This window comes from Hyla sarda, chromosome 7, assembly GCF_029499605.1.
Source record: "Hyla sarda isolate aHylSar1 chromosome 7, aHylSar1.hap1, whole genome shotgun sequence".
Classification (NCBI taxonomy): domain Eukaryota; kingdom Metazoa; phylum Chordata; class Amphibia; order Anura; family Hylidae; genus Hyla; species Hyla sarda.
This window is the reverse complement of record NC_079195.1, coordinates 57,405,168-57,420,577: the sequence shown is the minus strand read 5'-3', so window position 1 is coordinate 57,420,577 and position 15,410 is coordinate 57,405,168. Positions and strand designations below refer to the sequence as shown.

At 48.4% G+C, this 15,410-nt stretch overlaps 1 protein-coding gene across 2 annotated transcripts in view; it reads left to right on the top strand.

Annotated features, from left to right (window-relative positions):
- Positions 1 to 15,410, top strand: part of LOC130281676 (alpha-2-macroglobulin-like) — a 102,562-nt gene that overhangs the window by 38,962 nt on the left and 48,190 nt on the right. For both annotated transcript variants that reach the window (XM_056529144.1, XM_056529145.1), the window contains exons 16-17: positions 1,143 to 1,310; positions 7,706 to 7,823. In XM_056529144.1, the coding sequence (XP_056385119.1) occupies positions 1,143 to 1,310; positions 7,706 to 7,823 (286 nt within the window). The remainder of the gene's footprint in view (positions 1 to 1,142; positions 1,311 to 7,705; positions 7,824 to 15,410) is intronic.

Genomic DNA, 15,410 nt, shown 5'->3' with positions numbered 1-15,410 from the left:
AAGAGGAAATGATGTAAGATTCAGAGATATATGACGTAGTTATTACAATTTATAAAGGAAAAGACAGCACATGTTCAAAGCATAAAGTAGTACACATGGCACACCCAAAGAACACACAGGTGGAGATTTATCATTATGTGGCTTTGTGCAGCCATTTTACAGCACTGTGCGGCGTTTTTAGCTTATGTGAGCCAAATTTATCAAAAAGGCACAGACTTTGATAAATTTTGCGCAAATGAAAAATCACTTGAGCACTTGCTGTAGGATTTCATGTGGTGACAAAGCAGACGGAGTATGAATTTGCATGGACCTTTTGCAGATTTTTTTTGCTACTTTTCCAAAAAGGCATTCATGGTAATTATCTTTCACTGAAATATCAATAATGATTTACTGCATTTCACAGTCAATTTTAGCAAAAAGGGTCTATTTTGAAATTGTGCAAAATGTTTGCGCAAAGCAAACTGCGCATAATTTTTGTGCCAAATTAAACACAAAAAAATGTCAGAAATGCAATGATAAATCCCCCCCACCCAGTATAGGGGAAAGACCAGCTTTAATAACATGGCTGGGAAATAAGTGCTTGTGCATAATCCATAGTGCAGAGATGGGCAAGAAAAGGAGGCAATTATACCTAAACCCAAAAAGCAGCACATATGGAGTACAAAAGAACTAGGACAAAAGAAGCTTGATAGATAACAGAGGAAAGAAGCATTTTAGTCTAATATGATAAATTACAAAGTATCGTATATTCGCTTGTACAATTGATCTGTGCATAGTTTGTCGAATATTTAAGTAGTAGACCGTACTGTGTATTAAAGGAGTATTCCAGCTTCATACTGTCACGCCCCCTCCCATAGACATGAATGGAGGAGGCGTGGCATGACATCATTAGAGGGCATGGCCGTGACGTCACATCCCCGTCTTGGTGGCATTGCCGACACAGAATGCCGGGGGCTGCACAGAGATCGTGGGGGTCCCCAGTAGCGGGACCCCTGCAATCATTCATCTTATCCCCTATCCTTTGGATAGGGGATAAAATGTATAAAGCCAGAATACCCCTTAAAGCAGAGACAAAAAGTCATACACAAATGTGTTCATGCTGATAATTCACAATTCTAAAATGTTCCTTATATTTTTAATAGGTCTTTGACCTCTTCCCTTCCCTTGATTTTGAAACCTATGATTACCGTGTCCAGGAACATGAGAATACATGTGGATATGGACCTTTTGGCCCTTCTTTTCGTCGTTCCCTAATACCGCGATTTCCGCACTTCTCTAGTAATCCTGTGGATGTATACAGCTTGCTTAAGGTAAAACATTTGATGAAATTAACACATTACTTAAATCATCTTTATAACGTTTTAAAGAAATTAGGAATACCAAAAACACTTAAGAATTGCAAAATTATTATTTTATATAATACTTAATGGAGATGTACAAGTAAGATAACCATCTTGATAATCTCAAGGAGAGAATGCACCATTTCTAGGTCTGAAGCAGGAAGCTGTTTAAGATGTTATCACAGCAATAAAAACCCTTAAAGGGGTATTCCGCCCCTGGCATCTTATCCCCTATCCAAAGGATAGGGGATAAGATGTCAGATTGCAGCGGTCCTGCTGCTGGGGGCCCCCGGGATCGCCGCTGCGGCACCCCGCCATCATTACTGCACAGAGCGAGTTCGCTCTGTGGGTAATGACGGGCGATACAGGGGCCGGAGCAGCGTGACGTCATGGCTCCGCCCCTCATGACATCACGGCCCGTCCCCTTAATGCAAGTCTATGGCAGGGGGCGTGACGACTGCCACGCCCCCTTCCCATAGACTTGTATTGACGGGGGCGGGCTGTGATGTCACGATGCTCTGGCCCCTGTATTGCCCGTCATTACGTGCAGAGCGATCTCACTCTGCGCAGTAATGATAGCGGGGTGCTGCAGCAGCGATCCCCGGGGTCCCCAGCAGCGGGTCCCCAGCAGCGGGACCCCGGCGATCTGACATCTTATCCCCTATCCTTTGGATAGGGGATAAGATGTCTAGTGGCGGAATACCCCTTTAACTTAAGATGTAGACTTTAGATCTAGTCCACCCTCAAATTTCAAGTCAACAGGCTGTGTGCATTGTGATGGGCATAAGCCATATTTTATATGATTACATAGCACAGAGGCAGACCATGCAGCTGTTGTAGCCAGAACCATCTTTAACGCGGGGCAAAAGGGGCAGCTGCCCTGGGCCCGGTCATTTCTGGGGGCCCAAAGCAGCTATCCCTTTAGCCCCACGCTAAAGCAGCTAGCCGCCCCCTCCGGTCCGGGCAGGGCCGGCCCTGCCCCTGCACTGCAGCTCGTTGTTCTAAAGTGGTGCCGCGGCCTTTAAAACAGTGATCCTGCAGCCGTGACTGACAGGGGACTTCGCACAAGTGATGTTCCTCCGCAGACCCACACAGCAACGTCACACATCAGTCCCAGCAGCCGCAGGAAAGAAGAAACCACGGAAGTCAGGTGAGTGTGTCTGTAAGTGTATCTGTTTGTACTGTGTGTCTGTAAGTGTATGTCTGTAGTGTGTCGGTCGGTCAGGTGGGGCGGCAGGGGGGTTTGGGGGGTAGCATGCTGTCTAACATTATGTGGGGAAACTATGCTGTCTATCTAATGTGGGGAAACACTGCTGCATACCTAATGTGAGAGAACTGTGCGTTCTACCTAATATGGGGGTCAGAGGCAGACACAGACAGCAGAGGGCTCTGTGCAAAGAATGCGCCTGTCCCCCCATAGGTCAGTTGTTCAGGAACCCCCCTCCCTCATATGTCACTTACTCAGGTGGACCCCCATATGTCACTTGCTCAGGAGGACCCCCCCCTAATATTAGTTGTTAATTATTTATTAAGGCCGCCCCATGTGCCACAGCTCACTTAGGCACATTAGGAAGCATAGTTTCCCCACACTAGGCAGCATAGTTTCCCCACATTAGGTAGCATAGTTTCCCCACATTAGGCAGCATAGTTTGCCCACATTAAGTAGCATAGTTTGCCCACATTAGGTAGCATAGTTTCCCCACATTAGGTAGCATAGTTTCCCGACATTAGGTAGCATAGTTTCCCCACATTAGGTAGCAGTTTCCCCACATTAGGTAGCATAGATTCCCCACATTAGGTAGCATAGCCCCCCCCCCCCCCCCTCCCCAACACACGACATACACACAGACACACACACGCAGACACACATAGCTGGCCTGCGCAGAGCTTCTCCTCTCCGGCGGCGGCCAGATGAGTGACATCACTGACGTCCTGCGAGGATCTGCGGAGGGACGTCACTTGTGCGACGTTCCTTGTTAGACCTGGGGCGGCCCGCTATGCTATAATGTGCCTCGGCCACTGTAGAAAAGTGAGCAGCAGCGGCGCAGCAATGCTGCTCCCGTGTGTGTCGTGTGAGGGCCCCCTCACACGCTGGGCCCCTGTGCAGCTGAACCGGCTGCACAGACAATATGTCTGCCCCTGGTGGGGGTACTATGCTGTCTACCTAATGTGGGGAAACTATGCTGTCTATCTACTGACGGGGAACTATGCTGTCTACCTAATGTGGGGGAACACTGCTGCCTACCTAATGTGTGGGAACTATGTTGTCTACCTAATTTGGGGGAACACTGCTGCATACCTATTGTGAGGGAACTATGCTGTCTACCTAATGTGGGGGAGCACTGCTGTCTGCCTAATGTGGGGAAACTATGCTGTCTGCCTAATGTGGGGAAACTATGCGGGGGGGGGGGGGGGGTGGGGGGGCAAAAAATTGCTTGCCCAGGGTCCAATCAAAATTAAAGACAACCCTGGTTGAAGCATTTGAAAAGATAGGGCCCAGTTCTGGTTGGCTTTAAAAAACAATAAAATGCCAACATGGGAATGCAAAATTTGCCTTAAAGGGGTACTTTGCCCCTAGACAACTTATCCCCTATCCTTTGGATGTCTTATTGTTGGGGGTCCTGCTGCTGGAACCCCTTGCAAAGTCCGGGCTGGCACCCCATCATTCTGAACTTTTATGTTCAGAATGTTAGCCTTAGGCTTCCGTGTTTGTGACGTCACACCACACCCCCTCCTTTCATGTGTGTGAGAGGGGGCGTGATGGCTGTAGAGCAGAAGTACACAGCAGTCATGCAGGCATGACATGTACGGTGCAGGCTTGGGTGGGAGACAAGCGGAGGGGATGTAAATCAGTGTACCCGTCATTGTAAGTGAGGGTAGGGGGGCTAGAATATGATGTATCCCGGGCGGCTGCAGAGTGATGCCAGCCTGGGCTCCTTTTAATATACCACAGCGCCGGCAAATTTCTTTATCCCTATGTAATTTCACATTTCCTGCTGGGTCCTGTGACTGGCCAGGACCAAGCAGCCAATTATGGGACCCGGCGGGAAATTTGATATTAGGGGGGGATATTAGTAGGGGATCCTATGTTAAAAGAAGCCCGGGCTGGCATCAGTCTGGGACTCCTGCAGCCGGGCCGGGAGATGTACAGGAGCCGTCCCTGCCATCCCTCAGCGCTGTGGTACATTCTGAGAGATGGCAGGGACGTCTCGTGCATATCTCCTGGCTGCAGGAGTCCCAGGTGTCTGCAATGTTATGTCAGCCTGGGCTCCCTTTGCTACGGTGCCGCAGAGTTTACTGTAATTTAAAATTTCAAATATGAATTTATAGTGATTTTCTTATCACCGCCGGCCAGGGACTACTTCAGATTTGGTGGACTACATCGATGACCAGGATTTTTTTTGTTTAATGTTAATAAAATGGTTGATGAGGGCTTGTGAGGGAGTGTTTTTCTGGAATAAATATATTTTTTTAAACGTTTTATGTTTTTTATTTATTTACTTGACAGGCTTAGTAGTGGAAGCCGTCTTATGGATGGAGTCCATTACTAAGCCGGGCTTAGCATTAGCCCCAAAAACAGCTAGCGCTAACCCCCAATTATTACCCACCGTACCCACCGCCCTGGTGGTGCCAGGAAGAGCCGGTATCAGCAGGCCCAGAGCATCAAAAAATGGTGCTCCGGGGCCTAGGTAGTAACAAGCTGGCATTATTTAGGCTGGGGAGGGCCAGTTACAATGGTCCTCACCCACCCTGGTAACATCAGGCTGTTGCTGCTTGGTTGGTATCTGGCTGTGAATAAAAATAGGGGGAATTGTTACTAGACCTTTCCAGCCTAAATAATACCAGCCTGTTACTGCCTAGCTCCAGGCCTGTTGGTACTTGCTCTTGAGTACCAGGGTAATAATTGAGGGTGAGCACTAGCTGATTTTGTGGCTAACGCTAAGCCCCGGCTTAGTAATGGATTGCATCTATAAGACACCTTCCACTACTAAGCCTGTCAAGTAAATAAAATAAAAAAACACAACATATTTAACCCCTTAAGGACGGACCCATTTTTTACCTCAATGACCAGGCTCTTTTTTTTAAATTTAACATGTATCTTTTTAAATGGTAATAACTTTAGAACGCTTTTTCTGAGCAGAGCAATTCTGTTTTTTCATGACACATTGTATTTTAATATAAGTGGTGCATTTTTGTTGACACATGCAGCATTTTTTGTGAAAAACCTCAAAATATTATAAAACTGGAACATTTCTGGCATTTTTTAAATTTTTTTTATGGTGTACACTGTGCGGTAAAAGTGATGTTATATTTATTCTGTGGGTCAGTACGATTATGGAGATACCCATTTTATATAGCTTTCTGTTCTTTTTTCTTTTCTGAGTAAAATTCTTTTTCTGCCATTCATTTTCCAACAGCCATTACTTTTTATTTTTCGTCCGACGCCATTGAGTAAGGGCTTATTTTTTGTGGGATGAGCTCTACTTTTTATTGGCATAATTTTTGTGCTACATGCTACCTTATTATCTTTTTATTCTGTTATTTGTGCCAAAATTGGCGAATTTTGCGCTTTTTTAAATGTTTTTTTTACGGCGTTCACCGTGCGGGATAATTTACATTATAGTTTTATAGTACATGTCATTACGGACGTGGCAATACCTATTATGTTTATGATTTGTGTTTTTGATCTTTTTGGTGATATTACAGGGCTTTTATTGGGAAAGGGGCATTTTTTTTATAAACTTCATACTTTTATTGAAGAACTTTTTATTTATTTTTTTACACTTTTTACAGGTTATACTATGCTGCAATACATTTGTACTGCAGCACAGTATAACGTGATGAGCAGCAGACACTACAGAGGCTGGATCTCACAGGCCTCCATAGCAGGCATACAGGAGGTCATGATCTGACCTCCTGCTGCCATAGCAACCAACGGCGACCCGCAATCGTATCGCGGCGCCGCCGTTGGAGAACAGGAGGAGAGCACTCCCCCTGTCAAGACCATAGATGCCGTGATCAGGATTGATCACGGCATCTAGGGGGTTAATGCTGCCGGGACCGGCTCGATCGCTGATGAACAGCCGAGTCCCGTTGCCGATCTCCTGCACTGCCCGCGGCAGTGCCAGAGATCGCTAGGACTTATGCATACGTCCAAATGCGCGAAAATGTCGCATGATTGGACGTATGATTTCACTTATTATTTTTTTTTGAGCCCCCCCCCCCCCCCCCCCGTGATAGTATGATAAATATGCAACACATAAGCAAAACTAAAGAAATAATAAATGAAAAATTACTATGGAGCTCGCTTACCAAAGCAACAATGATAAATGTCCCCGAAGATGTTTAGGGGGGGAGAACCCCTTTAAGGTTACATAGTTAGTACGGTTGAAAAAAGACATACGTCCATCAAGTTCAACCAGGGAATTGAAGGGTAGGGGTGTGGCGCGATATTGGGGAAGGGATGGGATTTTATATTTCTTCATAAGCATTAATGGTATTTTGTTCCAGGAATGTATCTAATCCTGTTTTAAAGCTGTTAATTTTTCCTGCTGTGACCAGTTCCTGAGGTAGACTGTTCCATAAATTCACAGTTCTCCAGACCTCCAGACGGAGGGAGTGCCCCCTCGTCCTTTGGGGGGGGTTTAACCTGGAACAGTTTTTCTCCATATTTTTTGTATGGGCCATTAATACATTCATCATATCCCCCCTTAAACGTCTCTTCTCAAGACTAAACAATTGTAACTCCTTTAATCGCTCCTCATAGCTAAGATGTTCCATGCCCCAAATTAGTTTAGTCGCACGTCTCTGCACCCTTTCCAGCTCCACAATGTCCCTTTTATGGACTGGTGCCCAAAACGGAACAGCATATTCCAGGTGAGGCCGTACCAATGCTTTATAAAGGGGGAGTATTATGTCCCTGTCCCTCGAGTCCATGCCTCTTTTTATACATGGCAATATCCTGCCGGCCTTGGAAGCAGCAGCCTGACATTGCATGCTATTCTGTAGTCTGTGATCTACAAGTACACCCAGATCCTTCTCTACCAGTGACTCTGCCAGTTTAATCCCCCCTAAGACATACGACGCATGCAGGTTATTGGTACCCAGATGCATAACTTTACATTTATCCACATTGAACCTCATTTGCCAAGTGGATGCCCAGACACTTAGTCTATCCAAGTCATCTTGTAACCTATACACATCCTCTATAGACTGTACCGTGCTACAAAGCTTGGTGTCATCTGCAAAAGGTCATATAATCATATACTATGTCCTTCTTTCTTGGGCGGCAATACTCAGCATAATAATAATAAGACATGGGCATGTTTTGATCTTTGCTTTATATCTTACTATTTTCCTCATAGGCTTTGCGCTTAAAAATAGTAACAAGTGCAGCTATTCAGAAGCCACTGATATGTCCTGAATATACAGATTGGCGGCAGGGAATAACAATGGAAAGAACAGTGTTATTTAGTAGGCCTGGTAAGTTAAATATCGTAATCATTTTTTATAAAGTCTATACAGTAAGATAGGAAAACAAATAAAGAATCCATATTTTTGCTTTCTACTATATACTTCTTTTCATTGAACAGTCTAAAATTGCAAAACAGTTGCAGCTTTATAAGACAGTCACCCAAAATTGTATTAACAAGGGGTCTTGGAGGGGTGGTCTTTTCAAAGAAAATGGCTACAATGTATGTATGTATAATATTTGGTGGAACCGAAAAATCTACCACAGGAAACTTTGTCTGGATAAAGGGGTGGTTTTCTGTAAGAGTTGGTGTTTTGAAGAGGTTTCACTGTACACTTATTCATGAAGATTTCTGACTGCGGTTAGTGAATTGAAGTATTCTTCTTTTATCATCCCATCAGAATTAAAAATTGGGAAAGGGGGCATAGAAATAGTGACGAGCCACACACTTTGGTAAATTTTGCATTATTAGATAACCTCACCAATCCCTTACATATGAAATGCACACCATAAGACATATAGAAAAATAAAAGTAGGATTGGGGCACACCTAATTTCTCAAGCTCTTCATTTGGGGACACAGGACCATGGGTATATGCTGCTTTCCACTAGGAGGCAAAAACAAAAGAAAATCGGCTCCTCCCAGCAGGATATACCCACCTCCTGGCTGAGCAACTCAGTTTTAGCTTAGGGTCAGCAGGAGGCAGACACAGGTCTGGAGCTCTCCAGACCTGGTCTAGCTTCTTTTTTTTTTTGCCTAGTTTCAGCTAAAGTTTAGTTTTCCTTTCCTTTACTGTTTTCTCTGGCGTGGGGCGACTGGAGCATTGTGCTGCCTGAGTCCACACCTGCGAGCTAGGGGCACGGTGCATTGCTGGATGGGCCATCGCGCCCCCTTCCCAAAGACTTTCGCTTAGGGGGCGGGCGTGACGTCACGAAAGGGGCGGGCGTGACAACAAGAGGGACGGCCCTGAACACGGAAGCCCGCGCACAGCGTTTGGAACAATAAACTTCCGGACGCTGCAAGCAGAGCTTCTGACACTGGGCAGCGGAGTACCTCTTTAACCCCTCCTCGCCAGCAACCAGTGCCTGGTGGTGTACCTATGGTCCGGGTCTCCCATTTGCCCCTGTTTGCCAGCTGAGCTGGCTTAAGGCAGGTAGCCCTGGCTGGTTGAATCTTCGTTGGTGAGTATGTTCCCTGTGGGTGAGTATGCCTGTCCCCCACCTCCCCTCATGGGACTGAGGGCCAGAGTCCTTCTTTCTCTAGGTGGGGGGGGGGCTTTGTTCCTGGGCTATGGCAGGCACAGACAGGGGCCTTCTGCTACCAGGCTTATTAGGGATTAATCGGCCTCTCACTCACTCGTTCTGTGCTGTGCGGCAGTATTATTTATCTGAGCTGTGAGTTGTGACGTGTGCATAGTCGTGGCTGGGCATGAGTAGGCCTCGGCCGCCACGACTTTTCTTCCGGCAGCGATTCTGTTCTGCGCAGACAGGGGCCTTCTGCTCCTGCCACGGTCGGCTCTCTAATTGAGCCTGCGGCTTGGGCCTAGCCATAACTCCGCCCCCTTTTTTCTTCAGTGCCGTATCGCGCACCTGGAATCATGAGACCCCTCCTCCTCTTCTGCCCCGGCCTCTCTCTTCTCAGCACGTGCTCCGGGAGCAGGCTGTAGCCTGTCATATGAGAGCGCATGCTGCAGGGGGCTGCTACCTTCCTTCCTCCTCCCTACCCCACCAATGAGGGTATTGCATGCGCTCTGGGGGTCAGAGCTCTGACAACTAGTTTGCACGCTGCAGGGATCAGTCGGCCCCTCCTTCCTGCTTCTGCACCCGAGTGGACCTGGCTGGATACGGCTCAGCTCTGCATCCCTGCGGTACTCTCATGCTACTGTCGGCCCCAGTTGTTCCCTTCAAGACTGGAAACAGGATCACAGGATCCTGTGTGAGATAACTCCTTGTCTGTCTGTCTTACTAGTGTTGCTTATGTCTGACCACAGACCCGACCCCCCCCCCCTGCACATCAAGGAGCCCCTGTGCTAGTCACTTATTACTACTGTTGAACCTGTAAAACTAAGATGCCATGCAGTTCGACTAAGCCTACCTGCTCGCCCTGTGCTTCCCTGTGACCTATTCCTTTCCAGGCTACCATTCAGGATGACCTGTCTGCCGGTGAGAGGTCCAATCCCACTCCTCATATGGTTTCCTCCCTTTCTCAGACGATCTCCGACTTGGCCAGGGTCTCCTAGGAAGTGTTTTCCGCTTTGGGGCGGTTCTCCTTGCATTCATCCCGCAGGGAGATGACGGTAGATCCTCCCTCACGCCATTCTCTATGGCCCTCCCGTGGCTGCCCGGGTCGCCTCTCCTCTGACTCTTCTCCTGAGTCCAGATGTGCGAGGCCCTCACACCACCACTCTCTCTCTTGCTCCTCCAGGCGCCGCCAGAAACGGTCACTCAGTGTCCGCTCCGGTCTCCACCCCCCCTCCACTTCTAGTCCACTTCCACCCATTCCAGGACTCCCAAGGTGCGCTCCAGGTCTCTAGGGGAGCTAGTGGAATCAGATTCAAGTCCTCCCTCTGACTCGGAAGAGATTTCCTGCATGTCAGATTTGGTGGATAGTCTGGTGTTGGCAGTCAGGGACACCTTCCACCTACAGGACCCAGAAACATCAGGGGAAGTCCCTGAAGTGTCCTTTTGCCGTGCTCGTCGGGCACCCCAAGTTTTCAGCCCTCACACTGAGTTTGACGAGCTGTTGGAGACTGCTTGGAAGCATCCTGATAAGCCCTTCCATGGGACTAAGAAGCTTCGGGCTCTCTTTACCCTTCCTCAGGACCTGGTTATTAAGTGGTCTTCTCCTCCTACAGTGGACCCTCCTGTTTTGCGGCTGTCAAAATCCACTACCCTGCCGCTGGCTAATGCAGCCTCCTTTAAGGATCCCTCTGATAAGCGCATTGAGAACTTAGCGAAATTTGCTTTTGAGGTGGCAGGTTCAGCTTTGGCGCCAGCCTTTGCCTCTACTTGGGTATCCAAGGCCCTTTCGGTTTGGGCTGGTCAATTGCCTCAGGGGATTTTAGCAGGTGCATGCCCCAGAGATTTGGCTGATCTTGCCCAGCAAATTGCCAATGCAGGGGACTATCTCTGCTCGGCTTCCTTGAAGTCGGCTCGCCGCGCTGCCTTTGCCTAGTGGCTCTTCGGCGATCCATGTGGCTTAAGGCTTGGAATGATGATGCGGCCTCTAAGCGTTCCCTTACTGTGCTTCCCTTTTTTGGGGTCTCTTTGGCTAGATGAGATAATCTCTGAGGCTACCGGGGGCAAGAGTTCCCTCTTGCCCCAAAATTGTCCGCGCCGCTCTGACTCGTGGCAGAAGATTTCTTCCTTTCGCTCCTTTTGTTTCTCGGGTCGATCGGACAAACCGGCAACCTCCCAGGATAGGAGTGCGTGGTCCTTCAAGCCTTGCCCCTCCTGGAAATCGGGGCCCTGCTCCAACCCCCCCCCCCCTCTTCCAAGCCGGGACTCGCAAGCCTCCCACTGTCTGAGGTTGCGCTCCCATATGAGTCTTCCCCTTGGGTGGGCATTTGGCTACCGCATGTTCAGCATGCTTGGGTCCGTCAGGTTGTGTCTCTGGGCTACTGAATCGAATTCTCTTTTATTCCCCAAGATTTTTTCAGGTCCCGCCCCCTTCGGTCCCCTGCTCTTGCTGCAGCTTTTCAGGTGGCCCTTCAGACCCTCCTGTCCCAGGGAGTGATCATGCCGCTCCCTTCTTGGGAATGCTTTTCAGGGTTTTACTCCAATCTTTTTGTAGTTCCCAAGAAGGGTGGCTGTGTCCGGCCCATTCTCAACTTGAAGCTTCTAAACCGTCATGTACTGCTGCGACATTTCCGGATGGAATGCCTGTGGTCAGTTGTTGCCTCCATGGATCCGTGGGAGTTCCTCTCTTCCGTGGACATACGGGACTATTCCTGCACATTCCTATCTTCCCGGCCCACCAGCGATTTCTCAGGTTTGCAGTTCCTGCGGTTCATTTGCAGTTTGTCGCCCTGCCCTTCAGGCTGGCGACTGCGTCCCAAGTCTTCATGAAGACGCTGGCGGCAGTGGTGGCTCTCCTCCACTCTCGAGGTGTCTCGGTCCTCCCCTATCTGGACAACCTACTCATCAAGGCTCCCTCCCTGGAGGAGAATCGGGTCAGTCTCAACATCACTCAGCAGACACTATGCAGTTTTGGTTGGATCATCAACCGTGAGAAATCCAACCTGTCTCTGTCCCAATCTCTGACTTTTCTCAGGATCCGCTTCGACACGGCAGTGGCTCACTCTTCCGGAGGACAAGCTTCGGGAGCTGTTTTCGAGTATTCCTTTATTTTGGTGGCCGGGTCTGATTCCTGTCTGTACCTGCATGTCTGTTCTGGGCAGGATGGTGGCTTCCATGGAGGCAGTACCCTTTGCCCAGTTTCGGTACCGTCCTCTCTACTGGGCCATCCTCTCTCAGTGGGAAAAATCCCCCTTATCTCCACCGCTGGATCCGGCTTCCGCTCAGAGTTCGCCAATCCCTCCTTTGGTGGCTTCGGTCTCCTCTCCTCCGGGTGGGCCGCTCCTTCCTGTCTCTCCATTGGCATGTTCTGACCATGGATGCGAGTCTCCGCGGCTGGGTCCAGGGCCGTTGGACCCTGTCGGAGTCCGTCCTACCCATCAATGTTTTTGAGCTCTGTGCGATCTTTCTGTGCCTTCTCCACTGGAGTCGCAAGCTACGGGGTCTTCTGTTACGGGTGCAAACGGACAACACCACAGCCATGACATACATCAATCACCAAGGCGGCATTCGCAGCTCAGCGGCCATGAGGGAAGTGTCGAAGATCCTGTATTGGGCGGAACTTTACGTTCCAGCCATCTCAGCGGTTCACATTGCCGTGATCGAAAATTGGGAAGAGGACTTTCTAAGTCGCTCAGGCCGCCGACCGCGGTGAGTGGTCCCTTCACCCGGAGGTCTTCGATCAGATCTGTCACCGCTGGGGAACTCTGGACATGGATCACTTCACGTCCTGCCAGAACAGTTAAGTCCCGTGCTTCGTCTCCAGGTCTCGGGATCCCTGGCCCTTGCAGTGGACACTCTCGTGGTTCCTTGGACCCCCTTCACTCTCCCCTACCTCTTCCCTCTTCTTCCCAGGGTTATTTGGAAGTTCAAGGCGGAGGGCGTCTAGGCGATTCTGGTCGCTTCGGACTGGCCTCATTGGGTGTGGTATGCGGATATGGTCAGTCTCGTGGCAGACGTTCCCTTCCGTCTTCTGGATCATTTCGACCTCCTCTTTCAAGGTCCTCTCTGCCACCCCAATTCTCTTCCACTGCATTTGACGGCTTGGGGATTCTCTACCCGTGTGATCTGGACCATGCTCCGTACCTGGAAACCCTCATCCACCACGATATATCAGTTTACCTGGCGTGCATATTTCCATTGGTGTGATGCTTGTTCTCTCTCTCCCACCTCTTTTTCCTTGCCGAGTCTCTTTGCCTTTTTGCAGTTGGGCCTGGAAACTTGCCTAGCCCTTAGTTCCATCAAGGGGCAGGTTTCGGCACTTTCTGTTCTCTTCCAATGCCCCCTTGCTGCCGACCTTCAAGTGCGCACTTTTTTGCAAGGTGTAGCTCACAAGGTCCCCCTGTTCCAGTCCCCCACTGCACCTTGGGACCTCAACCTTGTTTTGGATGCTCTACAGGGCACTCCATTTGAGCCTCTTGGGCATGTGTCCCTTCGATTACTTCCTTGGAATTCGTCGTGTCGGAGTTGTCTGTCCTCTTTAGCCATTCCACTTTTCTGGTGCTTTACCAAGACAAGGTGGTCCTTTGGCCGGTACCCTCCTTTCACTTGAACGAGGAGATTGTGTTGCCTTCTTTCTGCCCATCCCCTTCTCATCTGTGGGAACGCCAGCTTCACAAGCTGGACTTAGTTTGGGCGGTTCGGACCTATTTGTCGGTCACTTCCTCCTTCCGGAGGTGTGACTCTTTGTTTGTTCTCCCGATGGGAGACGCAAGGGACTCCCGGATTCCAGGCCACTATCTCCAGCTGGATACGCTTCCCCATTTTGGAGGCGTATCGTTGCAAGGGTCAAGTGCCCCCTTTCGTGCGAGCTCACTCCACCCGCGCGGTGGGGGCTTCCTGCGTGGTCAGCCACGGGGCTTTGGCTCTGCAGGTTTGCAAGGCGGCGACTTGCTCGTCTCTGCATACCTTTGCCAAGTTTTACCTTGTTCACACTTTTGCATCCTCCGATGCGGGCCTGGGTCGCAGTTCAGCCGTCCGTCTGTGTTTTTTCTGGCTGGAATGCTGGTTTTGCCCTCCCAGGGACTGCTTTTGGACATCCCATGGTCCTGTGTCTCCAATGAAGCGCTCCAAAAAAGTAGATTTTTAAGACTTACCGTAAAATCTCTTTCTCAGAGCTTCTATTGGGGGACACAGCACCCACCCATTGGTTTGTTTTTGACCAGCTGGTTTCCGCCACGTTGATGCGGGGGTGTTTTTTTGTGGTCGGTTCCAGGAGGTGAGTATATCCTGCTGGGAGGAGCAAACTTTCTTTAGGTTTTTTGCCTAGTGTCAGCCTTCTAGCGGCAAGCAGCATATACCCATGGTCCTGTATCCCCCAATAGAAGCTCAAAGAAAGAGATTTTACAGTAAATCTAAAAAAAAATCTACTTTTCTCTTTCATTTAGAGAGCATACAAACAAATGTTCAGGGACCAGTTCTTTACAGGCCAATCTGCCTTCTATTATCAAGAAGAATACAGCACAAAACTAACACATACTATTTATAAGAAGAGGTTTTCCAATTTAACTGAAAAAAAAATTACTGCCTGCTAAAGATAAAAAAAAAAATAAAAAAAAATACACAATACCCACCTTTCAGAGTTCAGTGCCAGTGTGGTAGTGTATTTTATATTTTACATCCCTGGCAGATGGTAATTTGTTTTTCATTTTAATTAGATAACTCCTATTCAGCTCTTCTGAACTGTGTTTTAGTAAGGCTAGGTTTACATATATCCGGCATCCGGCGAAACTGGATGAGAATTGCCACAACTGATGCACCAACTGATGCCAGAAGTGCATCAGTTGGCATCAGTTGTGCATTGTGCATACGTTCCCCTGTCTGTACCAGTCTGGCGAGTCCAATCATCCGGTGTCTAAACTGAGACGCAGGATTATTGTGAACGGTCCCGTTCAAATGAATAGGATAGGTTCTAACATAGAAACATAGAATGTTTGGGCAGATAAGAACCATTTGGCCCATCTAGTCTGCCCAATAATCTGAATCCTATCAATAGTCCCTGGCCCTATCTTATGTGAAGGATAGCCGTATCCTTCCTTCCTTTGTTTTTAATTTAGTTATTCCTTGTTTTAATTTCCTTTTTTCATTTATATATCTGAAGAATGTCTTATCCCCTTTTTTCACAGACTGAGCTAGTTTTTCTTCTGCCTGTGCTTTAGAAGTTCTTATAACTTGCTTGGCCTCTTTTTGCCTAGTCTTGTAGATTTCCTTATCTTAATTGCTCTAGGTTGTTTTATAATTACTAAATGCTAGCTTTTTGTTTTTCAGGATTTTGGCCACTTCTGCTGAGTACCACAGTGGTCT